The sequence below is a fragment of the Aptenodytes patagonicus genome, chromosome 7, assembly GCF_965638725.1.
Source record: "Aptenodytes patagonicus chromosome 7, bAptPat1.pri.cur, whole genome shotgun sequence".
Classification (NCBI taxonomy): domain Eukaryota; kingdom Metazoa; phylum Chordata; class Aves; order Sphenisciformes; family Spheniscidae; genus Aptenodytes; species Aptenodytes patagonicus.
Window position 1 is genome coordinate 21,086,289 of NC_134955.1, and position 20,570 is coordinate 21,106,858.

General features: G+C 52.1%; 2 protein-coding genes across 10 annotated transcripts in view; one reads left to right on the forward strand and one right to left on the reverse strand.

Annotated features, from left to right (window-relative positions):
- HRAS (HRas proto-oncogene, GTPase) overlaps nt 1-2,136 on the forward strand; it is a 41,490-nt gene extending 39,354 nt beyond the window's left edge. For all 3 annotated transcript variants that reach the window (XM_076344278.1, XM_076344280.1, XM_076344279.1), the window contains exon 6: nt 1,825-2,136. The gene's annotated coding sequence lies outside the window, so the exon portion shown is untranslated. The remainder of the gene's footprint in view (nt 1-1,824) is intronic.
- An 11,071-nt stretch (nt 2,137-13,207) lies between these two features.
- The window catches only part of LOC143163271 (uncharacterized), an 87,717-nt gene continuing 80,354 nt past the window's right edge, over nt 13,208-20,570 (reverse strand). For all 7 annotated transcript variants that reach the window (XM_076344282.1, XM_076344286.1, XM_076344285.1 and 4 more), the window contains 5 exons: nt 20,263-20,357; nt 18,487-18,552; nt 16,742-16,841; nt 15,364-15,516; nt 13,208-15,138 (listed from right to left, as the gene is read on the reverse strand). In XM_076344282.1, coding sequence (XP_076200397.1) covers nt 13,844-15,138; nt 15,364-15,516; nt 16,742-16,841; nt 18,487-18,552; nt 20,263-20,357 — 1,709 coding nt within the window. In that variant the 3' untranslated portion in view covers nt 13,208-13,843. The remainder of the gene's footprint in view (nt 15,139-15,363; nt 15,517-16,741; nt 16,842-18,486; nt 18,553-20,262; nt 20,358-20,570) is intronic.

The following is a 20,570-nucleotide window of genomic DNA, read 5'->3' on the forward strand; positions in this document are numbered from 1 at the left end:
ACTGAATTAAAAAAAAAAAAATGTTTTGTCGTGCTTTCCCCGGGAAAGCTCCTTCCCATGCTACCCATCTGAAAGAGGAGTTAAGCTGGTGTTGAAGGTGTGCAGCTCGTTGCGTGTTCACCAGACTGGCCCTGGAGGAGTTCAGATGAAGAGCTGGGTGAGCGCATTGCCTCCTAATGCACTCATGTAAATTGCCTCGTCCTAAAGCTTCAGAGCAGACCTGTCTCACTGTGAAAGTCCTGTGTTCCTCAGAAGAGTTTTCCCCATTAGATACATCCCCTGGGATATTTGGAACTGATGCAATGTTGAGAATTAGCCATAAGGGGGCTGTTTTGCTTTTATAAATTGTGCGTGCTGGAGCCAGAAACAGTGTTTCTCAGATGGTCTGTGTTCACTTGCCTGTCTTTCTTTTTCTTTCCCTGTTGTTTTTTTTTAATGATGAGTTTATTTAAATCATTGCAATCCTGCTGGATAGCAGGGAGGGAGAGCTCCTATCGGTGTCCCTGCTTGAGCTGGGTGACCTTAAGCCAAACGCCTGGGAATATCTGGCTGTGTAACCAGCTCCTTCCATGGCAGAAGTGGAGAGAGAGGCAATTGGGGATGAGTGCACCAGGGAGATGAACATCTAAGGACATCTGGGACTGGGGTGTGGGAGAAAAGCCTGCATGAACATTGCCCTTAATGTCTCTTGGGGAGTCTCCCAAGCACCCGGACTGGCCCTTCACCCCTTTACACAACTGCTGGAGTCCTAAACAGAAGCACATCGTGTCCAGAGATGGTGCTAAGAGGGTCTCACTGAAGGTGGAGGTGGGCAGCTGACTTTCCTCCATCACTTTTTGAGCCAAAGGCCGTGAATGCAGCAGAGCTCTTCCCCAGGAAAAAAAAAAAAAAACCATGCTGGCAGCATTTGCTTCCTATGAGCAAAAAACCACCCGAGCATCCCACCCCTCCACTCCCAGCCGAGGCGCACGAGGTCTCCTGGGGGCCGAGCTGAATGCTGTGCCCAGCACACTTATCACTGCTAAGGGAGGTTTTCCAGATGTTCAGGTCCTCCAGATGTTCAGGAGCATTTCCTCCAGATGGGGATGTGAGCTTGAGGCTTGTTTCCTGCTCTGGCTCATAGCTGACAGCATGGGCTTGGCAAACGCTGCTGCTCCCCTACACCCGACTGCCAGGAGCCCAGTCCCTGTCACAGCGCGGTGGCCAGCACTGGCATGGGCAGTGCCTTCAAAGGAGGGGCAAGAAGGGGTGGGAAGGAGTCTCTTGGAAAAACTCCCCTCTGTTAAGAGAGCGTGCCCTGTGAGTTGCCCACATCTCTTTCTGCTCAGGCAGAAACTGGAAAACACACATCCCAGTTTATTCTAGCTGCAGTGGCCAAGAGCAGAAGGGAGGAACATCAGGGCACAAAAAGAGAAGCAAGGCAAGGACACACTGGATTTTGGGGAGGAGAAGGGTGGGTGTGTGGCCAGGGAGATTTGGCTGCATTTGCCCTGGACTCACTTTGTGGTTCCCATCATCCCTGGAGGAGGGAGAAAGATCTCACCAACTGTCCCTTACCACAACGAGGTTTGGGCAGAGGCAGAAGGTCTGGTGAGATGCCCAAGGCTCACCCATTGCTCCACAGACCATTTGCTCGTTCCCTTCAGCACATGTGCAGATGCTTTGCTGAGCCAGGTCCAGACCTCCAAGACCTGTGTAGCCCTTTGCTTTCCCTCTGTGGGCACCAGCAGGGTCATCCCAAAATGTGAGGAGTGGGTAATGGAAACAGCCCACCCTGGTTCTGATGGCAGATGGGTGCTAATGAGTGTCCTCTTCTGGTTTCAGCTGACTGGACTGTGTCTTGGAGAGGTTCCCACTGTGCAGAGCGCAAGGAAAGAGGTGAAGCGAAGGAAGAAGCAAACGATTCAGGGGAGGAGTATAGGGGGAGGGGGAGAGGAAGAGGAGGAGAAGGAAGAGGACGGGGGAGCATGAGCCCCTCCAAGGACTATCTCGCACTTCACCCAAGCCTGCGGCAAACGACTTTTTTTTTTTTTTTTCTTTCCCCATCCCCTCCTCCTTTGGCCTCCTCCCACCCCGGCAACTGTACAAAGCCACAGATTGAATCGCAGTAAATTATTATTTGATGGTCTCGACAAACCGTCTTGATGGCTGTGTCCTCCTTCCAGAGGGTGCTGCTGCTGGTGCTCTGGGAGGATCACTGGTGGGACGGCGGGGAGGGAAGGGCACTGAGATTTGCTCTCCATGGACCAAGGTCATGGTGTGGGCAGTGAAGGTGATTGGGGTGGGCTATCCTTCAAGGAAAGAGCTGTCTTTGTCTCCAGCAAGTCATCGTCAGGTCCCCATCCCCCTCAGCCCACCTGAAACTCTTCGCTGGCCCCAAGTTTTGGTGGGGTGGAAGAGCACAACCAGTCCAAGCCTGTCTTCGGCGCTCCCCTGGGTGCTTTGCCTTCAACCTAGTCCTTGTGGGATTTTTTTTTTTTAATGGTCTCAGATGTGATGCCTGGAAGAGAAGAAGCATCGGGAAGGAGATCTGAGAGCTGGGTTCACCTCAGCTGGTGCCAGTTTGTTGCTTCCTTGATTTTTTTTTTCCAGGCAGCTCTTTCTGGCACAGCACCTCCAAAATGTTTATGTGCTGCAGAGGTAGAATTAGGCCTTTTCTGCTCCCCTCCAGCACCTAGCTAACACCTGCATAGCACATATGCCTTGGGCTGCTCTAGCCTGTCAGCAGTGTATAATGGTATGCAAATCCTCGTCTGCCCTGCGTATGGCTTAATTACTGGTGAGCATGTAGCAGAAGGGCTTTCCTGCACTGCAGACAGCTGTCTGGCTCCTCAACAACTAAGACTAAAGGATTCAGACTTCCAGTCCTCGGGTTCAGAGTGGGTAAGAGTGTTTTGGATAAGGGCTAATCTGTTGGGAAGCCTGTCTTCGCTCAGCCCTGCTCCTTTGGGATTTTTGCCTGGGGTCTGAGTGGCTTCTCCCATGTGCCTTTTACTTGCAGAGCCAAGCTGAGGCATTGCACTCAGTGCGGCGGGTGGCTCAGTGCTTGCTGCCTTTCCCTTTCCCCCAAGCTATTGCACAGGCTAATTTAGCTGGCATCCAGAATGAAGAGCATCAAAGGGGGAAGGTGATCCAGCCGAGTGTGGCAGGGAGCCATTCTGCATGGGCTAGCCCAGGCCTGAAGACGTGCTGGGTTTGGCAGCTGAGGCTGGCAGGGGTTGGGAGCGGTGAGAGCGGTGCGTGAGTCACATGCTTCACACAGTAAAACCAGTACAGAAACCCCGGTCACTCTTGGCACAAAGTCACAGCCCACATGGGGGTTCCCAGCATCCATGCGGGCAGCCTCCTCTCCTGCTCCTCATCCTCCGTCATGCCAGGCAGCAGCAGAATTAAAGCAGCAGAATTAAGCTCCAGTGCTGCTTGGAGTTGCTGCCTTTGCTTTTGGCCTGGGCAAGAGAGGACTTGTGCTAACGGCTTACTTTTTATACCTGCCTGCTCCGAACTGCTGTGGGGCACAGCCCCAGCCCTGGCTGCAGCTGCCTGGCACCCAGTTCCTGCAGGAGAAGGGCTGATCCCAGCTTGAGTGGGAAAAGTTACCCAAGGGAAGAGCTGCCCTGCCTTTAGCTGGGTGTGCTGTTTGCAGCAGTGCCTGTCACCATGCTGGAGGAGTGCTGAAGATGCTGAGTCTGGTGTTATATGGTGGGGCTGGACCCAGAGGCTCCCAGAAAACCTCCCAACCTAAGTTGTTTCAAGTGTGAAGCCTGGAAGTATGGGTTTTGTTCCTAAGTTGGCAGCCTGTGCGCAACTGTGGGCAGGGCAGAGGGCAGGGCTACTTCATCCTTCTTGAAGATGGCTGAAAGCCGAAACAGTTAGTGGGTGGGTTGACGTGGGGGCCCTTGCTTGGTGGTGTTACTGCACTAGGAACCTGGTGCTATTTTTCTGCAATACAGCTTATCACATGCCCGTGGTGAAGGATGGGATAGCTCTATCTGGAGGCCTTCAGATGAGAAGTAATGCTGTGTTTGGGGCTCTTAACATTCTGTGTTTGGGGTGCTCTCGAGGACTGGACTCTGGATGGCTCTAACCACTGAGAGTATCCTCTCATTTCTGGTTGGGAGTCAGAAGCCACAGTCAAGGACTGGGAGCCATGATCAAGCAAGCTGAGGAGCTCCGGAGAGCACCAGGGGCAAGGTGTCTTCACAGGGCAGGCACCCACTGCAGTTGCAAGAGGCTGGCATGTCTTGGTAAGGGTGTGCTAGAGCAGCACTGGCCAGAATACAAAGTCCTTTAGCAGTTTGGTTAGGAGCAGGAAGCTAAAGTACAAGCAGCTCCCTTTCAGAGAGGTTTCTGTACCCATCAGGGTGAGGTTTTCCAACTTGCTAAGGAAAGCTCTGGTTCTGGTCAAGTCACATGTTATCTAGCTTGTTCAAGTGTCTTCTAGTTGCAAAATACTGTTGGTTCCTTGGGCCACTCCTCATGGCTGTTGCACCAAGGGGTGCTGAAGATGACCTGTTTCATCAGCAGTTCAGGAGTTGGTGTCTGTGTTTAGCAGCACACCATCAGGCGCCAGACAGGCTTTTCTTCCCAGTGGAAGAGTCTAGTTGAAACTTCATGCTTTGATCTGTTGTACACTTCAAGTGGTTCCAGATATTGACAGCCTCTTTTCTGGGGTAGCTGATTATAGTCCTATTTTATGTATGGCTAAAGCAGACATAGATGTGCTGGGAGTCGCTAGGGTTCTGCAAATGAACCTAAAAGTTCTTCAGGAGCCAGGGTACACTTTCATCTCAGTGCAGGTGGTAGGATAGTGCTACAACAGGACAGCACTTCAGAAATCCAGTAGGCAGGTAGGAGCTGGAACTGGAGACTTCAAGCATCTTGGGAGGGCCTGGCTGATAGGTGGTGGTCCGAGTCTGGCAGGTTGCAGACCAATCTCATTCCTTTTGCGGATTGCACCTAGCAGAAGCGAGGCAGCCAGGGCCCTTTGTCAAACAGTGCTGGTCAGTAACATGGCCATCTCAGGAGCTGGAAGCACCATTGGTTAGCTTTTCGCTGTAATTAGAAGATCACAAGGAACCCTGACTCAGGTCAATGTTCAAGTCCATGCTGAAAGTTGGAGGTAGGTTGGGAGCAAAAGGAGGTGCTAAAAGCTTGACATCACAGCTCTTCCCCTGAAATCATGTATTGATCATGTATTAATGTAGTACTGCATCTTTGTTCCAGGAGGTTCGCTTCAGGAGAATCACAACAGATCTTCAATGTGCAGTAATATACATCAGCTCTGATCTGATCTTTGGGATAGGCAAAAACCAGATCATATTGCTTCTCTCAGGTGGAGCTGTTACTTTGGACTTGGCGTTTTCACTTGCTGACTCGGTGCTGGTAGTTTGGGTACAGGATAGCAACTTGCTGGTCATGACAGGCAGGATGTCACTATATGCGTTCAAGATGTGTTCTCTGCTTGCTAGCTGAACTTCTTGAGTCTGAAAGTAATATCTGTGTTACAGTTTCATTAGAGTGAATTAGAGAAGGAATTGCTGGGTTTGGAGTCGATTTAGTTGATTTTCCCCATAGTTATTTAAGGCGCATTTGTTCTAGAAGTACCTGGACTGGAAGATGTGGTTTTCAGATACTGCAGTTGTTTCCCTTATGACAAGGAGTTTGTGGCCCATCTCAGTTCTGCTTCTGTGGCATGAGCTTAGGTGATCAGAACGTGCAGTTATTCTGAAGAGCCGCTCCAGTTGCATAGCTGGAAGCTGCACAAGTCCGTAGAGGTAAGCTTTTTGCTATATTTGGGCACATCAGCTCATGTTTGGCTGCCGTGATCCCTTCAGCTGGTCATGGCAAGGCTGGACTAAACTTGGTGCTGTGCCGTGGATCTTGGGCAAGTGTGAACACCACCTCTGAGAAGGCTTCAGGCAGCATCGTACTGATTATCTGTTGAGGCTGCATCTCCCATGATGGAGGAGTGCGATCTTTGAACCTGTACTTAAATGACAGAACAGTTGAGGAGGTTTGGTCTGGTCAGGTCTAGATGTCTCAGGACTGATGTATACGCTTTTCTCTCCCACACCATTTAAGTACCCCACACCCTATTAGAGGGATTGGGGCTCCAGAGACATCACAGCTAAGTCAACTGACAAAATTGCTTACAAGTCCTTAAAGATGCTGATTAAGTGCTGGAACAGATCTCATGCTTTTTGGTCTGTGAGGGCTTCCACAAAGCATTTTCCTAAGCCGTGGTGACTCCAAAACAGATGAGCACATGGTGCTTGCTGAAGGCTTTGGCAAGCATCTGGGTTGAGTTTGCAGGAGCTAGCAGCAATGACTCATTGCTGGAGAGACCTGAGAGGCGAGGGTGGGGGGTAGCTGAATGAAAGGTTGAGTTTTACAGAGCAGCCCTGGCTAAATGCTGGCCTCATCCTTCTCACTTGCAGCATGGTTGGGTAAGGAGGAGCAGACCAAGTTTCCCTTCTGGACTACAGTCCACTCCACTGCTGCAGACCTTTCCAGCCTGAGCAGTACTTCTGTATCACTTCTCCTTGGCTCCACCAGGAGCCAAAAGGTAAGCAAAGCCACCCAAGAGCCAGCTTCCCCAAGCAACTGCCTGCCTGAGTGAGCTGCAGGCTTAGATACCCCAGGAGCGGGGCTCTGGCGTGGGGCTGGGCGGAGTGGCCTCTGGGGCACCAGAGTGGCCCAGGCTCTTAATGGGGTGGTTGGAAGCAGGGGCTTAAGGTATTGCGCCCCACCTATCTGCAGGTACCTCTAGGGACCTCATACCAGTTTTGGAGCAAGGATGGAAATTTCTTACAGTTAACCTTTCTCTGTGTCTTAGGAAGACCCTGTTTTACTGTGGGGAAGAATAGGGCTAAGTAAGCCAGGCTTTAGTGACTTCAGTCCCTCAGACTCATGCCTTTGTGTGTGCCTTCAAAGCCATCTCCATCCCCATCTTGGGTTCCTGTGTAACTGCTGCCAGTGAGTAGGGACGCTTGTGGGGTGGGACCAGCTGCTGTGTCTCCTAGTGAGATGTTGGCCAAATTGTTTCAGCTCTGGTTTGCTTATCTATCTCCTGCGCTGTCGTGGTGCCCATGTCCTGTTAGGCGAGCGTGATTGCCTTACTACCAGGAGGATGCTGGTGCATGCCCTGTGGGCTTCCTCGGCTGCTGGTTGTAGGATTTGGGAGACGGTTTGGGAAGGAGTCAGACCTGCCTCTTTCAGCTGCTGGGCCGTTATTTTCCCCATGTGCTGGTTTATACCCAATGATGTGCTGTAGGAAGGGGGTGGCATTGCTCAGAGGATGCTGTGACAGCAAACGTTCTGGCCACCAGCAAACTGGTGGAAACTGGGACAGGTAGATGGGGCTGGCCCCATGCGCAGCTTCGTTCCCCCTAGGGCAGATGAGTCTTGCTCTCTCTGTGGGTCGAGTACAGGGTCTGTGGTTTAGCAGAGTGAAGGTACTGGCCCCAGCCAAGGCTGCTGGGGGCTGCACGCCCTGTGCTCTGCATGCCCTCGCTCTGCTCCCCAACTCCCAGCCACCGCTGCCACAGCCCCTTTGCAGCATGCGAGGAGCACATGAGCGGCACAGCAGCGCACAGCTAGCACAGCAGCATGTAAGCAGCATCCAAGCAACACAGCAGCATGCGAGAAGCACAGCAGCACGAGCATCGCAGCAGTACACAGCTAGCACAGCAGCATGTGAGCAGCATGCGAGCAACACAGCAGCATGCGAGAAGCACAGCAGCACGAGCATCGTAGCAGCACACAGCTAGCACAGCAGCATGTGAGCATCAGGCGAGCAGCACAGCAGGCTGAAGAGGAGGAAGACTCCCAGGCCCAGCTGAACTCTGGTACTGTCTCTGCCAAACAGGCTGGGGCACAAAGCTCCCAGACACAGCACACCCATCTCTCCCCCCCTGCTGCATCCCAGGACCAGAGCCTAGAACAGCCCAAAGCCTTGCTCGCTCTCTTGCCTTGGCTCTCCTCCAGGTTCCACTTAGCATCAATTATTCAGTGCTGACTCGCTGATGTATTGCGGAGACATGCAGCAGGGTTGCTGAGCTCTTAGCGGTGGTGAGCAGGGAGGATGAGGAGCTGTACAGCAAATGGATATTGGTAAGCTTGGGCTTGGGACTACACTGCTGTCCTGCTCTTGGTCCCCTGGGAGCAGCACCCAGGCCCTGGGGTGCATAGGAGGGGGTAGGGGATGCTGCTCGACTGGTGCAGGGGCTGTCTGCACTCCTGTCCCCTTGGGGATACCGATACCTCCTGTGCTGGGACCTTCCCGCAACAGGAGAGCGTGCTGATGACCTGCTGCTCCTGGCACCAGCTGGAGGCCAGGCATTTAGCCTAGGCTGGACACCAGGCGTGGCTTGTGTCCACCCTGAGACCCACCCCGAGGTCTTTTACTTCTCTGGTAAGGGATGGAGGTCCTAGGCTTACCTGGTGGGCAAGTCCCAGGGATGGCTTCCCCCTGGGGAGGACTCTCTGCAGTGGGTGCTTGGCACATCCTCCATGAGCCCAGCCCCAAAACCCTACCTGCTGCTGCTGTTCAGCACCCATTCAAGGCTGGGTACCACTGTGGTGCCTGCATTAGCCGGAAGGATGCTGTCAGGGGATGTGGTGGAGCCCTGCCTGTCCCCAGTCCCCAGAGGGGCAGGGCAAGAGCCACAGCCAGGAGGCCATGACTGGGCATGTGCATGGGGTGTGGGGACAAAGGATGCCAGTAAGCAATGTCTTATTCCATTTTTTTCAATGACCAAGTGAACTGAGGCTGTTTCAGAGAGGAACAGGACTCTGCCTGCCACATACCTCAAACCCAGTACAACTCATCTTCCCTGGGGGAAACCCTGCCCTTCTGGACACTTCTGCTCCCTCCCTAGCAGCACAGAGCTGAAGCTGTCCCAGCATATCCTAAACCCTGCAGTGCCTGTCAAGTAGGTAACTGCCGCAGCCATTCAAACCCAGTCCCAACTGGCTGCTTCCTCTGTGCTGCCTGAAAGCAAAGAGGTTCGCCTGGGCTGTTGGCTGGGAGGTGACACAAAGCAGCTTGTGCAACTGGGCTGCTTGTGGGCACCTGGAAACATGGGAGGGACGAGGACTGCTTCACTCCAGCCCACGGATGTCCCACTCATGCTTGTGGTGGAGCATCCCTGGGCTGGCATCCAGTGTGAAATGATACAGGAGATGATGTGCCGAGAGCTGCATCCTCACTGCACTGCTACTCCACTGTGGTGCTTGCTTTTTTTTTCACAGGGTTGTAGACCAGGTTTTAACCAGTTAATATAAATGAGCTAACTAACTTAAGGACACTGGAGAACAAGGTAGGAGCTTTTTTTGTTCCTGTTTGACCTCTTCTAGGTGAGGCAGAGCACTACTAGAAGCAGGAATACCAGCCTACAGCACCCACCAGGTGATGCATGGGAATGCCACATTTCCTGCACTGCCCTCAAATCCTAGGGTGGGGTTTAGCTAATCCTGGTCCCTTTATTTTGCTGTCAGTCTTTGTGCCCTCTGTGCTGCTCTGGTAGAGATAGGTGACCCTGCGTTTACCGTAACCATGTTGCTCAAGTACCAAATGGCAGCTTTCTCTTAGGGGAAACCAGAATACTGCCCAAATTTAACACAGTACCGTGGCCATCTAAGTGCAGGAAGCACTGGCTGCAAAATTTGGGGTATGTCAGAGGTGCTGCTCACAGGCAGCTCTTTAAAATCCATTTTCAGCTGTGAGTGGCACCACCTTATGCTCCCAGTGACTGGTGTAAGCATGACTCAGTCCTGACTCATGTAGCGTCACGGTGAGTCGCACCCACCCACTCACCCACCTGCCGTGCAAGGAGCTGTGTCCACCCACTCCCTGTCCCGTCCAACCCTCCCAGTGCTGCCCACAGGCAGGAAAACAAACTCCAAACCTGAAATCTCTGCCAAAAAAGAAAGCCGCAGTGGGGCTGCTGGCCACTGGCCATGTGTCGGAAGAGTTGCACTGGGGCTGGGGGCAGGATGCTGCCCTTGGCTCAGTGAGCTGGGAGAAGACAGCGGTACATAGAAAGGAACAGTTTTCTTTCCGCTGCTGCTGGGGATGCCTGGATTTAACCATGGTAGAAAAGCAGGGAGGAAGGCAGAGGTGGAGTGGGTTGGACCTGCCGCAGCTGAAGCACACCTGGTGAACCAAGCTAAAAGCCAGCAGGAGAAGGCAACCAGTCTTGCTGCAGCATCTGTCACCGTAAGAAACCTTGTGGAGTCTGATTTTATGCTAAACTTCTTTAACCGTTATCATTACAACCATGTAAAACATAGCATCGAATACTCTAGACAGTCTGTTTGGATCAGCATAAAAAGAAATGATTGACTTTTTTTCCAAAAAACCCCTTCCCTATTAAAAAAAAGAAAAAAAAAAGGCACAGACATAAAAATGTTTTTTTTTAAAGTAATAATTATAATACATTAGAAAGAGTCACGGAGGAAGCGTTCCACGCTGTAAACAAGAATAGCAATTAAAAAGAAAAGCAGATGGTAGCCAGGCTCTCAAACTGCACAGCCAAGAGACCCTGACCTTGACCGCTGTCCCATGCTGGAGGTGGTCCCCAGCGCTGGTCCCCATGGCTCCTGCTGCCTGCCGGTGCTGCAGCCACTCAAAGTGCTCAATTACAAACCAAACCCCCCCACCCCCCCAAACCTGCAACATTGGTCTTTAAAACTGCATGGAGGGCAGCGAGGCGAGAGCCATCCCAGGGCTGTGAGGGCAAGGACAGGGGGTGGGGAGCCACTTTCCTGAGTTTGCTCGTGCTAAGAGTGGCTTTTGCTACGGGGCTGAGGCTGTTGTAGAAGGCTGGGGCAGGGGTGCAAGTGGCTTGGGCCAGTTGTTTGTCCTGCTGAGCTGCCACCCTCGCCCTTCTCCTTCTCTTCCTATCCTCAGCAAAAGAGTCGAGGCTGGGCCATGTCCTGCTCACCCCTGCTGCCACAGACCCGCCATGGCCACACCTTCATCTGCAGCAAGAGACAGAGAAGGCAACAGGATTGGTCATGTCGTAGTAGATTATGCTTTGATACGCTGAAGTGAGAGCATCACTCCAAGGAAACCAATGCACGTTGCTGGCTCCCAGCCAGCTCGGGCTACTTTGCCCCAAGAACTCTTCCCAAACCTGCCAGCTTTCAGGGGCTGCAGGTTGGAGAAGAGCTTTTTAGGTGGCACAGTGAGGAGCTCTGAGACCTTCCCAGCAGGAACCACACTGTTGGCAACAGGGAGCCTGTGTCTGCCTGGTCCAAAGGTCACTGAAACCAGCTGGTGATTTCCCTCAGGCTTGGAGGTGACCGAGGACCTTACTGCTTGTTCCCGTTAGGGCTTGGAGGGGAGGAACCCCCCCCCCCATTTTTGTTGAACACCATGCACCAAGCAATGGGGATTGTGCATTTGACAGCTCTCCAAAATTAGAGCAAACTACCTTTTTAAATGTGAATACTGCAAAACATCTCAGACATGCTGGGTGAGGAGCCTGGGTGCACATGCAACACAATGTGCAAAGGCTGTGTGCCCAAAATGAGGGGAAAAAGGTCAAAAATGAGGGGAAAGAGGTCTCAGCTCTTCCACACATGAGTCAAACACTCAGACATGTTAGCAGGAGTCCTATGTGTGCTTCTAGGAGAGGACAGACCAAGCTACGGAAACCAAGCCAAGAGGTGACCACCAGCCCTCAGATGCTTCTCATTGCTTCCTGGCAAGCTCCAGAGGCCAGTGGGCTGCTAGCGAAAGGCAATCAATACCTGCCCTGAAATACTGCCCAGGTATTTTAACACGCAAATAGGTTTAACTACTGCACGGTTACTGAAAAAAAACATACTCTAAATTAAAACCAATTCAAGCACCGTTGTCCTAGAAAGGACCCATGGTGTCTCAAAACACAAATACTGAGCATTCATACAGCACTTCTCCTCAAAGAGCACTCTTCGACTCCTCAAAGAGCACTCCTCGACTCCTCACAACACCCCTGCGAGGTAGCTAATAGGGTTAGCCCTGCTTTGCAGAGGGAGAGAGGACAGGCAAGGTTGGAGACTCAGCAGAAGATGGGGTCTCCAACAGAGCAGGGGTTGCAACAGAAGCTGACGGTGCTGTGGTCTGGCTGGCTACATCCAAAGATGGGGGTGCGCCGTTCAACACTCCCTACTGCTAACATAAACCACCACATGCACACAAGAAAAAGAAACCACAAACAAAAAACCCAAACCCTGATAAACCCCACAAAGTAATTTAGTGGAAGTCGTCTGCTGGGCTTCCATGTAGGCTTCAGATCAGGTTATGCTACTGAAGCAGCCTGTGAGATAAAAAACAGTTTTCAAAGTCTCCTTAGACCTTAAAGGAGCTTTTGCCCCGGGTCTCCATTGAAGGGATGGGAATCCCACCTGCAGTCCCACCTAAGGTGGCATCTGCAGTCACCTCTTCTGGACAGCAGAGTCAAATACAGCACATATGGACTAGATTTTCCTGCTGCTTCTATTGATCTTCCTTCTTGATGAAGTCCCTTGGGGACACCCTGTAGGGGTGAGGTAGATACTGGGAACAGGAGTTTGGACCAGCTCTTTCAGTGGTGTGAGTTGTCCCCACACAGGGACACCTTCAGCCAACGGTTTGGGCTGTGCAGCAGCGACACCCTGGGGGAAGAGATGGACAGGCCACTAAAACTTGGTGCATGTGGGCACCCATCATGTTATTTCCTCAGTAGTAGGCTGTGGTGACAAGATGCTCTACAGCATCTTCCAAATCTCTGTGCCCAGGTTTCCTTCCTTGGTTGTTGATTTCTGGGTGGGCTAAACCAGAAGGGCTGAGATCAGGTTCTGGGCAATGTGCTCCCCTTCCCCAACTCCTCTGTCGTTTCCACCCTGACACTTAACTTGCTCAAAGTAAAAGGGGGCTTCAGCTTGGGCACCATGATTAGACACCATCACACCTCCAGCAGCTTGTTAGTGAAGGCAGGAGGTTTCTCAAGGCAGCAGCCCCTTTTCCTGTTCAGCCAACAGAAAGGCAGCGAGCCCGCTCGCCACCCTGGACCTGCGAGAGACAGGCCACTCAGCCCAAGAGACCAGGCTCAACCTTCATTGCTGTCCTTGTCACCTTTAGAACTTGGGAAAGAACCACCCTGCTGGTGGTCCTCCACTGGGGTCACACCAAGGAGACACACCCCCCCCCCCCCCCCCCAGGGACTCACCAGCTGTTAAACCTCCCCTCCAGGACACCATCCACCACCGCAGCAGAAGCCAGGTACAGCTGGGCACTGCTCTGTGGAATTGCATAGAGTAGACAGCAGGCCGCCTGCGCCCTGCCAGGACACCATGGCCCTGCCTGAAAATGCTGCTGCCTACAACAGTGGGTCTGGGAAAAGAAATAAAGATCTATTGCTACAAAGGCCTTTGAAAGCAATGCTGTTAGCTGCACCGATCGGGCATTTTAAAGAAAACAGTTTGGATTCCTATGCCTTGCGCCTGCTTCCACAGCCATGGGTACCCATAGCAGGCAGGAGCAGAAGAAAACACGCAACACATTCACCAGTCCTGCCTCTCCCCTGACACATGATGAGGCTCGGGGAGCTTTGAGGAACAAAAAATGAAAGTGCTTTTCAATTTGTCCATAGGAAAGATGCAAACCCAATTTGCTGGTGCCTCATGGCGCCAGTGGCCACTGCTCCACTTCCTTGCCAGGCACTCATACCAAAGCACAGCTCGACAGGCAATGGCTGCTGTGCCGTCACCCCAACACAACCCTGCTGAAGGGGGGGTGGGGTGTGGTTGTCCCAAAAATGGGGTGAGGGTGCTGCTCCAGCACCCGCTTTCTCTTCCTTACCTGCCCCTATCCCCACTAAAACGTCACCGATTTGGGCAGCTTTGCAAGGGGAGGAGAGCCTGAAAGGAAACTGTTCTCCGAGTGGGATTTGGCAACCTGCGGCGGTAATTTTGGTTTGGGGCTCAGGGTGGGTCGTGGGGCTTTCAGTGCGTTTAATGGTTTCTGGAGGCTTTTTTGGGCATCTGCCTCCTCTGGGTCCAGCGCAAGAGGTGGCAGCATGGAGGTGGCAGGCAGGGGATGTCCAGTCTCTGGCAGAGGCAATGCCACCTGCTTTCTGTTTAAGTCCTGCTCTGTTGCATGGGCCAAGTGGAGGGGAGTGGTGGTTTTGATAACAGTGTAGGGGCTGTTCCCCTCCACCGTGGGGGACAGTGCCTGCTGGAAAGGGCAGCCTTCACCCAGCCCTGCTGCCTCCAACTCGCTGCCAGGTAAGACGGGCACACTGCCGCCCGCCAGCCCATGCATGGGCAGCGTGTCCAAGCCCTGGGGCCAGTGCACAGTGCCGGTGGCGCTCCCTGGCCTGTTCTGCTGCAGGCTGGCAAGCTCCCCCGTGGATGCAGCTTTGGATGCCAAGCGCTTCAAGTCTGTTTTGCCTGGCAGTGCTGCTCTGCAGTGCTTCTCAGCTATCTCCTCCCCGTGCTCACTCTTGGGGGAGTCGTCATGCTGCGATGCGCTGGAGAGCCGCCGCCAGCTGCCTGGCAGAGAATGAGGGGATGCATCGAGCGCTTTCTCTTTGCAGAGGGATGCTTGTTCTCCCACCAGTAGGGCAGCAGGATTTGGCTGCCATACCACATGGTCCATAGCAGAAAGCTCAGCAGTGCTCCAGTCAGGAGGACTCGGCATGTTTTGGAGAGAGGAGTCCGAGGAGCCGTGCTTGGCTGGGGCGGGGAGGGAGACCGACTTGTGGTCCACCGTGGCACAGCCGGGAGTGAGAAGAGGCTGCTCTGGAGGCAGAGCCATGGGCAGGAGGTGATGATGGGCCTGTGTCTCACTTGCCTTCAGAAGAGACGGTGGCTGCCCGTCCCTGGTGGGCTCCACCCGACCTTCCTCTCCCAGTGGCCCCCCACCAGGAGGATGCAGGTGGATGTCCATTGCTTCAGCTGCTTCACTGCCCTGGAGGGTGGGAGTCCTTGCCTCTGCTGCCGTCATTCCTCCCAGCACCCCGGGACCTCTGTGGGGATGGGGCTCCCTGTCCAGGGGGTGCTCGCCCACCTGGCCATTCTGGCTATTGGCCACTATGTTGCCTTTCACGGCTACTGGGTTGAGGGAGAGCTCCAGGCCCAGGGGTTTCCGTGGGAACTCCTCAGGCCTTGCTGCATGGGAAGCAGAGAAAACAACATAAAACCCACACTGTGCATCAGTTCATTTTTGCATCTGGCATGCCCCGACCACAGGAAAGGCAAATGCTGCACCCAGCAGGTGCCAGCCATTCTGGGCTGCCCCGGCTCCCAGCCACACCAGAGGGATGCTCTGGTCCCCAGGGGACACGGGTACCACCAGCCGTTCCCGCTGGGATGCTCACCTTCCCCTCTACCCACCTGGCGGGGGGAGGTCAAATTTCATCTTGCGCAGTTCGGTCATCGACACCTGCAGTTGCTCGATGACAGCATCATCCTCGTACTGCAGGGAAGCAGCAGTTTTCTCCTGCAGAAATTCCCGTAAATCTTCCAGCGTCATCTTCAGCAAGCGCTCTGGAGGATGGTAGAAAGGAGTAATGGCAGTGGCACAGCCAAATTGCAGGGTAGCACAAGTGTGGGTTGCATTGCTTTGGTTTTATCTGGGATTCTGCTGCTGTTCCCACTCCGGCGTGGGACAGCCTGAACGTTTTTGCCTCCCTCCCACCTTCCCACTGTTGCTCAGGTTGTGGATACATTTATGTATCCATGCCACCTCTGGGCAGTAGCTCAGCAATGGCAGGACAATGGTGGGGCTGCATGTTTTGGGCCATTTCTGGAAGTTCTCACCAATACCTCTAGGAGGAGGAAAAGCTCCATGAGATAGACACCAAGTGTCAGACTGAACAGCCACTGCCAGCAGCCGCCAACACCAGCCAGGGATGCCAACCTGCACCAGCCAGCAGGCAGGGATGTTGACCCACGCCAGGGATGCAGGCAGGACTGGGATACAGGCAGGAATGGGATGCAGGCAGGGATGCCGATCTGCACCACACATTCTTCAGGGAGGAGAGATGACTTCAGAGCCAGGCTGAAACTTCTGCCTCCCTGCCAGTTTCCCAGTCTTTGCAAACAAACGGGATACTTGAAGATGTATTTCTGGATAGCCTGTTCTTCATTTAACTGAAGGAAGAGCAGGGTGGCTGTTTGCAGAAGCCAACACATGCAGTTCCATAAATCCCACTGGCCCAAAGGTTCCCAGCATGCAATACCAGCATCGCTCCTGTCCCAGATTAAAGACCTAACAGGGCGACAAAGCAAGGCTGCTAGCTTATGGGAGTGGAGGGGTTCAAAGTCCCAAAGATCTCGAGGTAGAAACATCACTGCCTTAATGTTATATAAGAAAACCAGGTTTTGGACATTTTAGAAGTATATTGATGGATTTATTTCTCCCTCTACAGCCTTTTCAGCTGAACTGCCACAGAGCGCTTTGCAGACAGATGAGTTGCTGTCTGTATTGCCCCTGAAAGTATGGTGATAAAAGATGTGGGGCACAGCATGCAGAAAGAGGCAGCTGGGAGTGTTTCAGGTGGGGTTTGCTATACGCTGAGTGCAGGACTTCAATCCTTGCGGCATCTCATTTCCTCCCCGGAGAATCAGCACAGGACTGTGCCTTTTGGGGCCAGCACAGGGCACCAAGCAGGCTGGTAGGGGCCAGCAAGGCTTTCCAGGTCGGCAGCACAAGGGTGGCCCAGCACGGTGCCACCTCTGCCATACGAGACGCGCTCTGCTGGGACCTTACTTTTGTGCAGTTTGAGGATGGTGTAAGCCATGGCCGTCAGCACCCGCTCTCCTTCCAGGATGTAGATATCCCAGAGCCGCAAGGTGAGGGTGAAGGGGGTCTGTTTCAAACACACAAACAAAAAACCAGCTTGTTAGCACTACACTCATTAGCACTGATTGATGGGATGGTGATACAGAGGTTGGTGGCATCACTATGTCCCCTCGCACCAAAACACAATAGGGCAAGGCATTGGATGTCCAGGATTCATCTATAACACAAAAACCTATTTTATCATCTATGGTTTTGCCTTAAAGCTAACGCCCTTGGCTGGCCGGGAAAGTACTTAAAACCCAGCCGTGAATGCAGAAAAAGGAGAAACTTTCTGCACAGGCATACTAGCACATGGATTCCCCTACCCTGGAAGGAGCATCACCATCTTTCAGCCTTGCAGGTACACAAAACCACTCCTGTATCCATCCAAATTGCCCGAACAGATAGAATCATAGATGATGGGCTATTTATGGGATAGGTCTGAAGGCTCGATGGTGCTTCACTAAGCATTAAAAAAAATCACTCCTTTGGTGTCTAGAGAAGTGGTCTTCCTTATACACAGGCTTATTTCTGCCTGCTAGAAAAACCTCTGCAAGAGGCTTCCATTTGCACCTGGACCCAGTCTTGACAAACAGGAGTGAACTGATATCCAAAATGATGGAGCAGCCCATCATCTCCCAAAGGAGAGGTGATCAGCAAAGATTTAAGGCAGCCAACACAGAAATTAATACTAGTCCTACTGTGACATTTAAGTTCAAACTTGGGATGCTGCACTTACTCTTCAGTTTGGCACAACTGGCCGTTGCAGCTCTTTTACCACGTTACTGTAGTTAAAGGGATTTTGCATTTTATACAGCTTTTAGTGACAGACTGCAAAGCAGTGAGTTCCCTCTCAAGGGGAAGAAGTCATCCACTGTTTTATAGGAAACGGGACAGCAGAAAATTGAGACTGGGGACACACAGATGTCCTAAACATTAGCAAGTCTGGATCTTGCATTCAGGTGTGCAAGCACAATGCTGCCCCTAAAAATAAAGTAGTCTTGGCTTGGGACTGGCAAATTAGCTCTGGAATGCAGAAAAAGGAGAAACCTTCTGCACAGGCATACTAGCACATGGATTCCCCTACCCTGGAAGGGGCATCACCATCTTTCAGCCTTGCAGGTACACAAAACCACTCCTGTATCCATCCAAATTGCCCAAACAGACAGAATCATAGAATCATAGATGATGGGCTTGGCTTGGGACTGGCAAATTAGCTCTGGACAAATCAGGGTAATTTTCTCATGCTTTCATGTGTCTCCAGTGCCCAGCCCGCTCCTTTGCCTGCAGCTGCTGCAGTGCTATTGTTTGTGCCTCCAGCTCTTCTTCTCCCTATGTTGTTTCCAGAGCAAAAGTGAGGTTAAATGCCTTTGCAGCAGTGCCAGTGGGCAATAGAAAGATCTCTCCTGACTCGGAAGCTTATACTGCTGCTGCCGAGTCATCTCCCAGCGACCACTTGTGATGAGGCAGCAGGAATTGGCTTGTCATCAGTGACATGCAGTTATTTTTAGCTTCTCCCTTACTAATTTTTTTCCTTATGAGAGTGTGCATAATATCCCACCTTATAAAATATTAACACCTTCTTCAAATTATGATACTTTTTAAAAAAAAACAGACGGATTAACTGTGCATGCAAGCGGCAGAGCAGCAAACAACCCACAGAGCATCCTCACCCGGTCAATGAAACACTGCAGGAACCACTTGGTCGTGTAAATCCCTGTAGTCATCTGCTCCTTGTCCTAGGAGGAGACAGTAAAGAAAGACAGGCATTTCACCAGGCTGGCTGCTGGAGGTTCAAGCAACTCATAGGGCTTTTGGGGAGGCTGGTTGGTTGGTTTATTAATGCTGGGGTCTGGGTGCAGGATCTGGCTGTGGTTTGTCTCCCAACAAAGCCCCTGCTTTAAATACAGTGTTGAAGCCCTGCTTTGGCCCTTTGCCCAAGATATTCATTGAACCTGATCCTCACCATGGCCAGACTTCAGCCACAACTATGGAGAGGGATTTCTAGAAGAAGCTTTTCTGGCCTACTATCTACTCCAGGGATTTACAGAAACCTTCCAGGAACCCAAACCATGCACTCCTTGCAAACTACCATTTTTGTTTCCATAGCAATTCCCATGTGAGCCTCTCAAAGCACCAAAAAATTATTAACCCCAAGTATCCCACAGGTAAATCCAGACCTGTACAGTCAAGCCAGCTTTGCTAGCACTACCTCATTTGCATGGCATGGCTGCTGCAGGAGCAGTACAGCCTGACAGGCTAAGGAAAACTCTTAAAAACCTCACCAACATCACCCCAGTCTATCACTTTTCCATCCCTGTCTGGCGCCCGGCGCAGCGCTCGCACACAGCTTTGCTTTTACTGGCACGGCTGATGGCATGGCACGGCTGGTGCTGGGATGCACAGTGTCATGCATGTGCATAAAGCTGACATGATGCTGCTGCAAAGCCAGCAAAGCAGCGGGGATGGGAAGAGAAAGAAGCCCATGGGATTAATGGCCAGCTCCAGTCTTTGCTTTCAGCTGGTGCTGGACAGCTGCAAGCCTGGTGAGCCTTTGGGAGCCAGGAGGCACGAGCAGCTTTCAGAGAGTTATTCCCCATCCTCCCTGCCCAGGTTTCCCCACCCCTGTGACTATAATTAAGTGAAAACCTGTCCTGGCTCTGTTTCACTTACACAGCCAGGGCTGGCCCGTTTGCAGCACAAAGCAAGAGCTGTTGCACATGATGGCAATATAAACAGCTTTTCCTGGAGCTGGGCCACTGAGCCCCTTGGGAACATAAGAAACCTTCAGGAGTCTGGCCACTGAATACCAACTGTCTACAGCAAATGCAAGGGGGAACACAGGGGAAAAAAAAAAGGGAGCAGGTGTTGCAAAATAGTCGCCTAGACATTAGACTGCAGTTGATGTGTCTTGCAGATGCTCCTCCAGCCACGAAATGGGCTTGTACCATCTGCTAGAGAGAAAAACAACTGGACGTGCCCAAGCAACAAAACTCACAGAAAATCTTAGGTGCCTCCTGTCTTTAAACAACAGCAAAGCCGTTAAATGCAAGCACTTGGGGCTAACAATTATTGAATTAAGACTCCAGACAGTCCAGCATCACCCTTTGGGCTTTGCAGCTGGTGTAAGAACACAGCCCAGCCTCGCTGCTGTATGCAACAGCTCCTTTTGCTGCAGGCTCTGTGAGCCTTCCTGCCTGGCTTTCCTAAGGAAGTTTTTAGATTTTAGCAGTCCCTACACTAATGATGACCAGCAAGCAAATTCAATAACCATTCACCTCAGCAAGATTCAGGCACCCCATTTAATGAACGCTTGCGTCTTTGCAGCTGAAGCAGTCCTACACGGTTAGAAGTATGTTCAGTTGTGCATCTATTTGGCAGAACATTACATTAACTGCTTTAGATTAAAATGTGATATTAGTATGGGGGTACTGATAGCAAAGAGATACCATGTGCTTCTTCAGTTTGGGAAACAGTTTGCTTAAAATCTGCTCGTGGTGAGCTTGAAATCTCTGCAGCTTCGGGAACCCAGGAATGAAAAAACCTTAACGAGAAAAGATGAGAGAAATAAAAAACAATCAGAAAAGCTCTGGAGCAGTCTGGGGCAGCCTGATTTTCTAGAAACTCATCCCCTGCGTTGCCTGTTGTTGTCGGCTGGACCACAGTGTGCCCAGCTACCTCCCTTGGCATCCTTCCCAGAGCCCGCCCTTCACCTCATCTACATGGGCAACAGCACCCTCAGCACCAACCCCAGCCA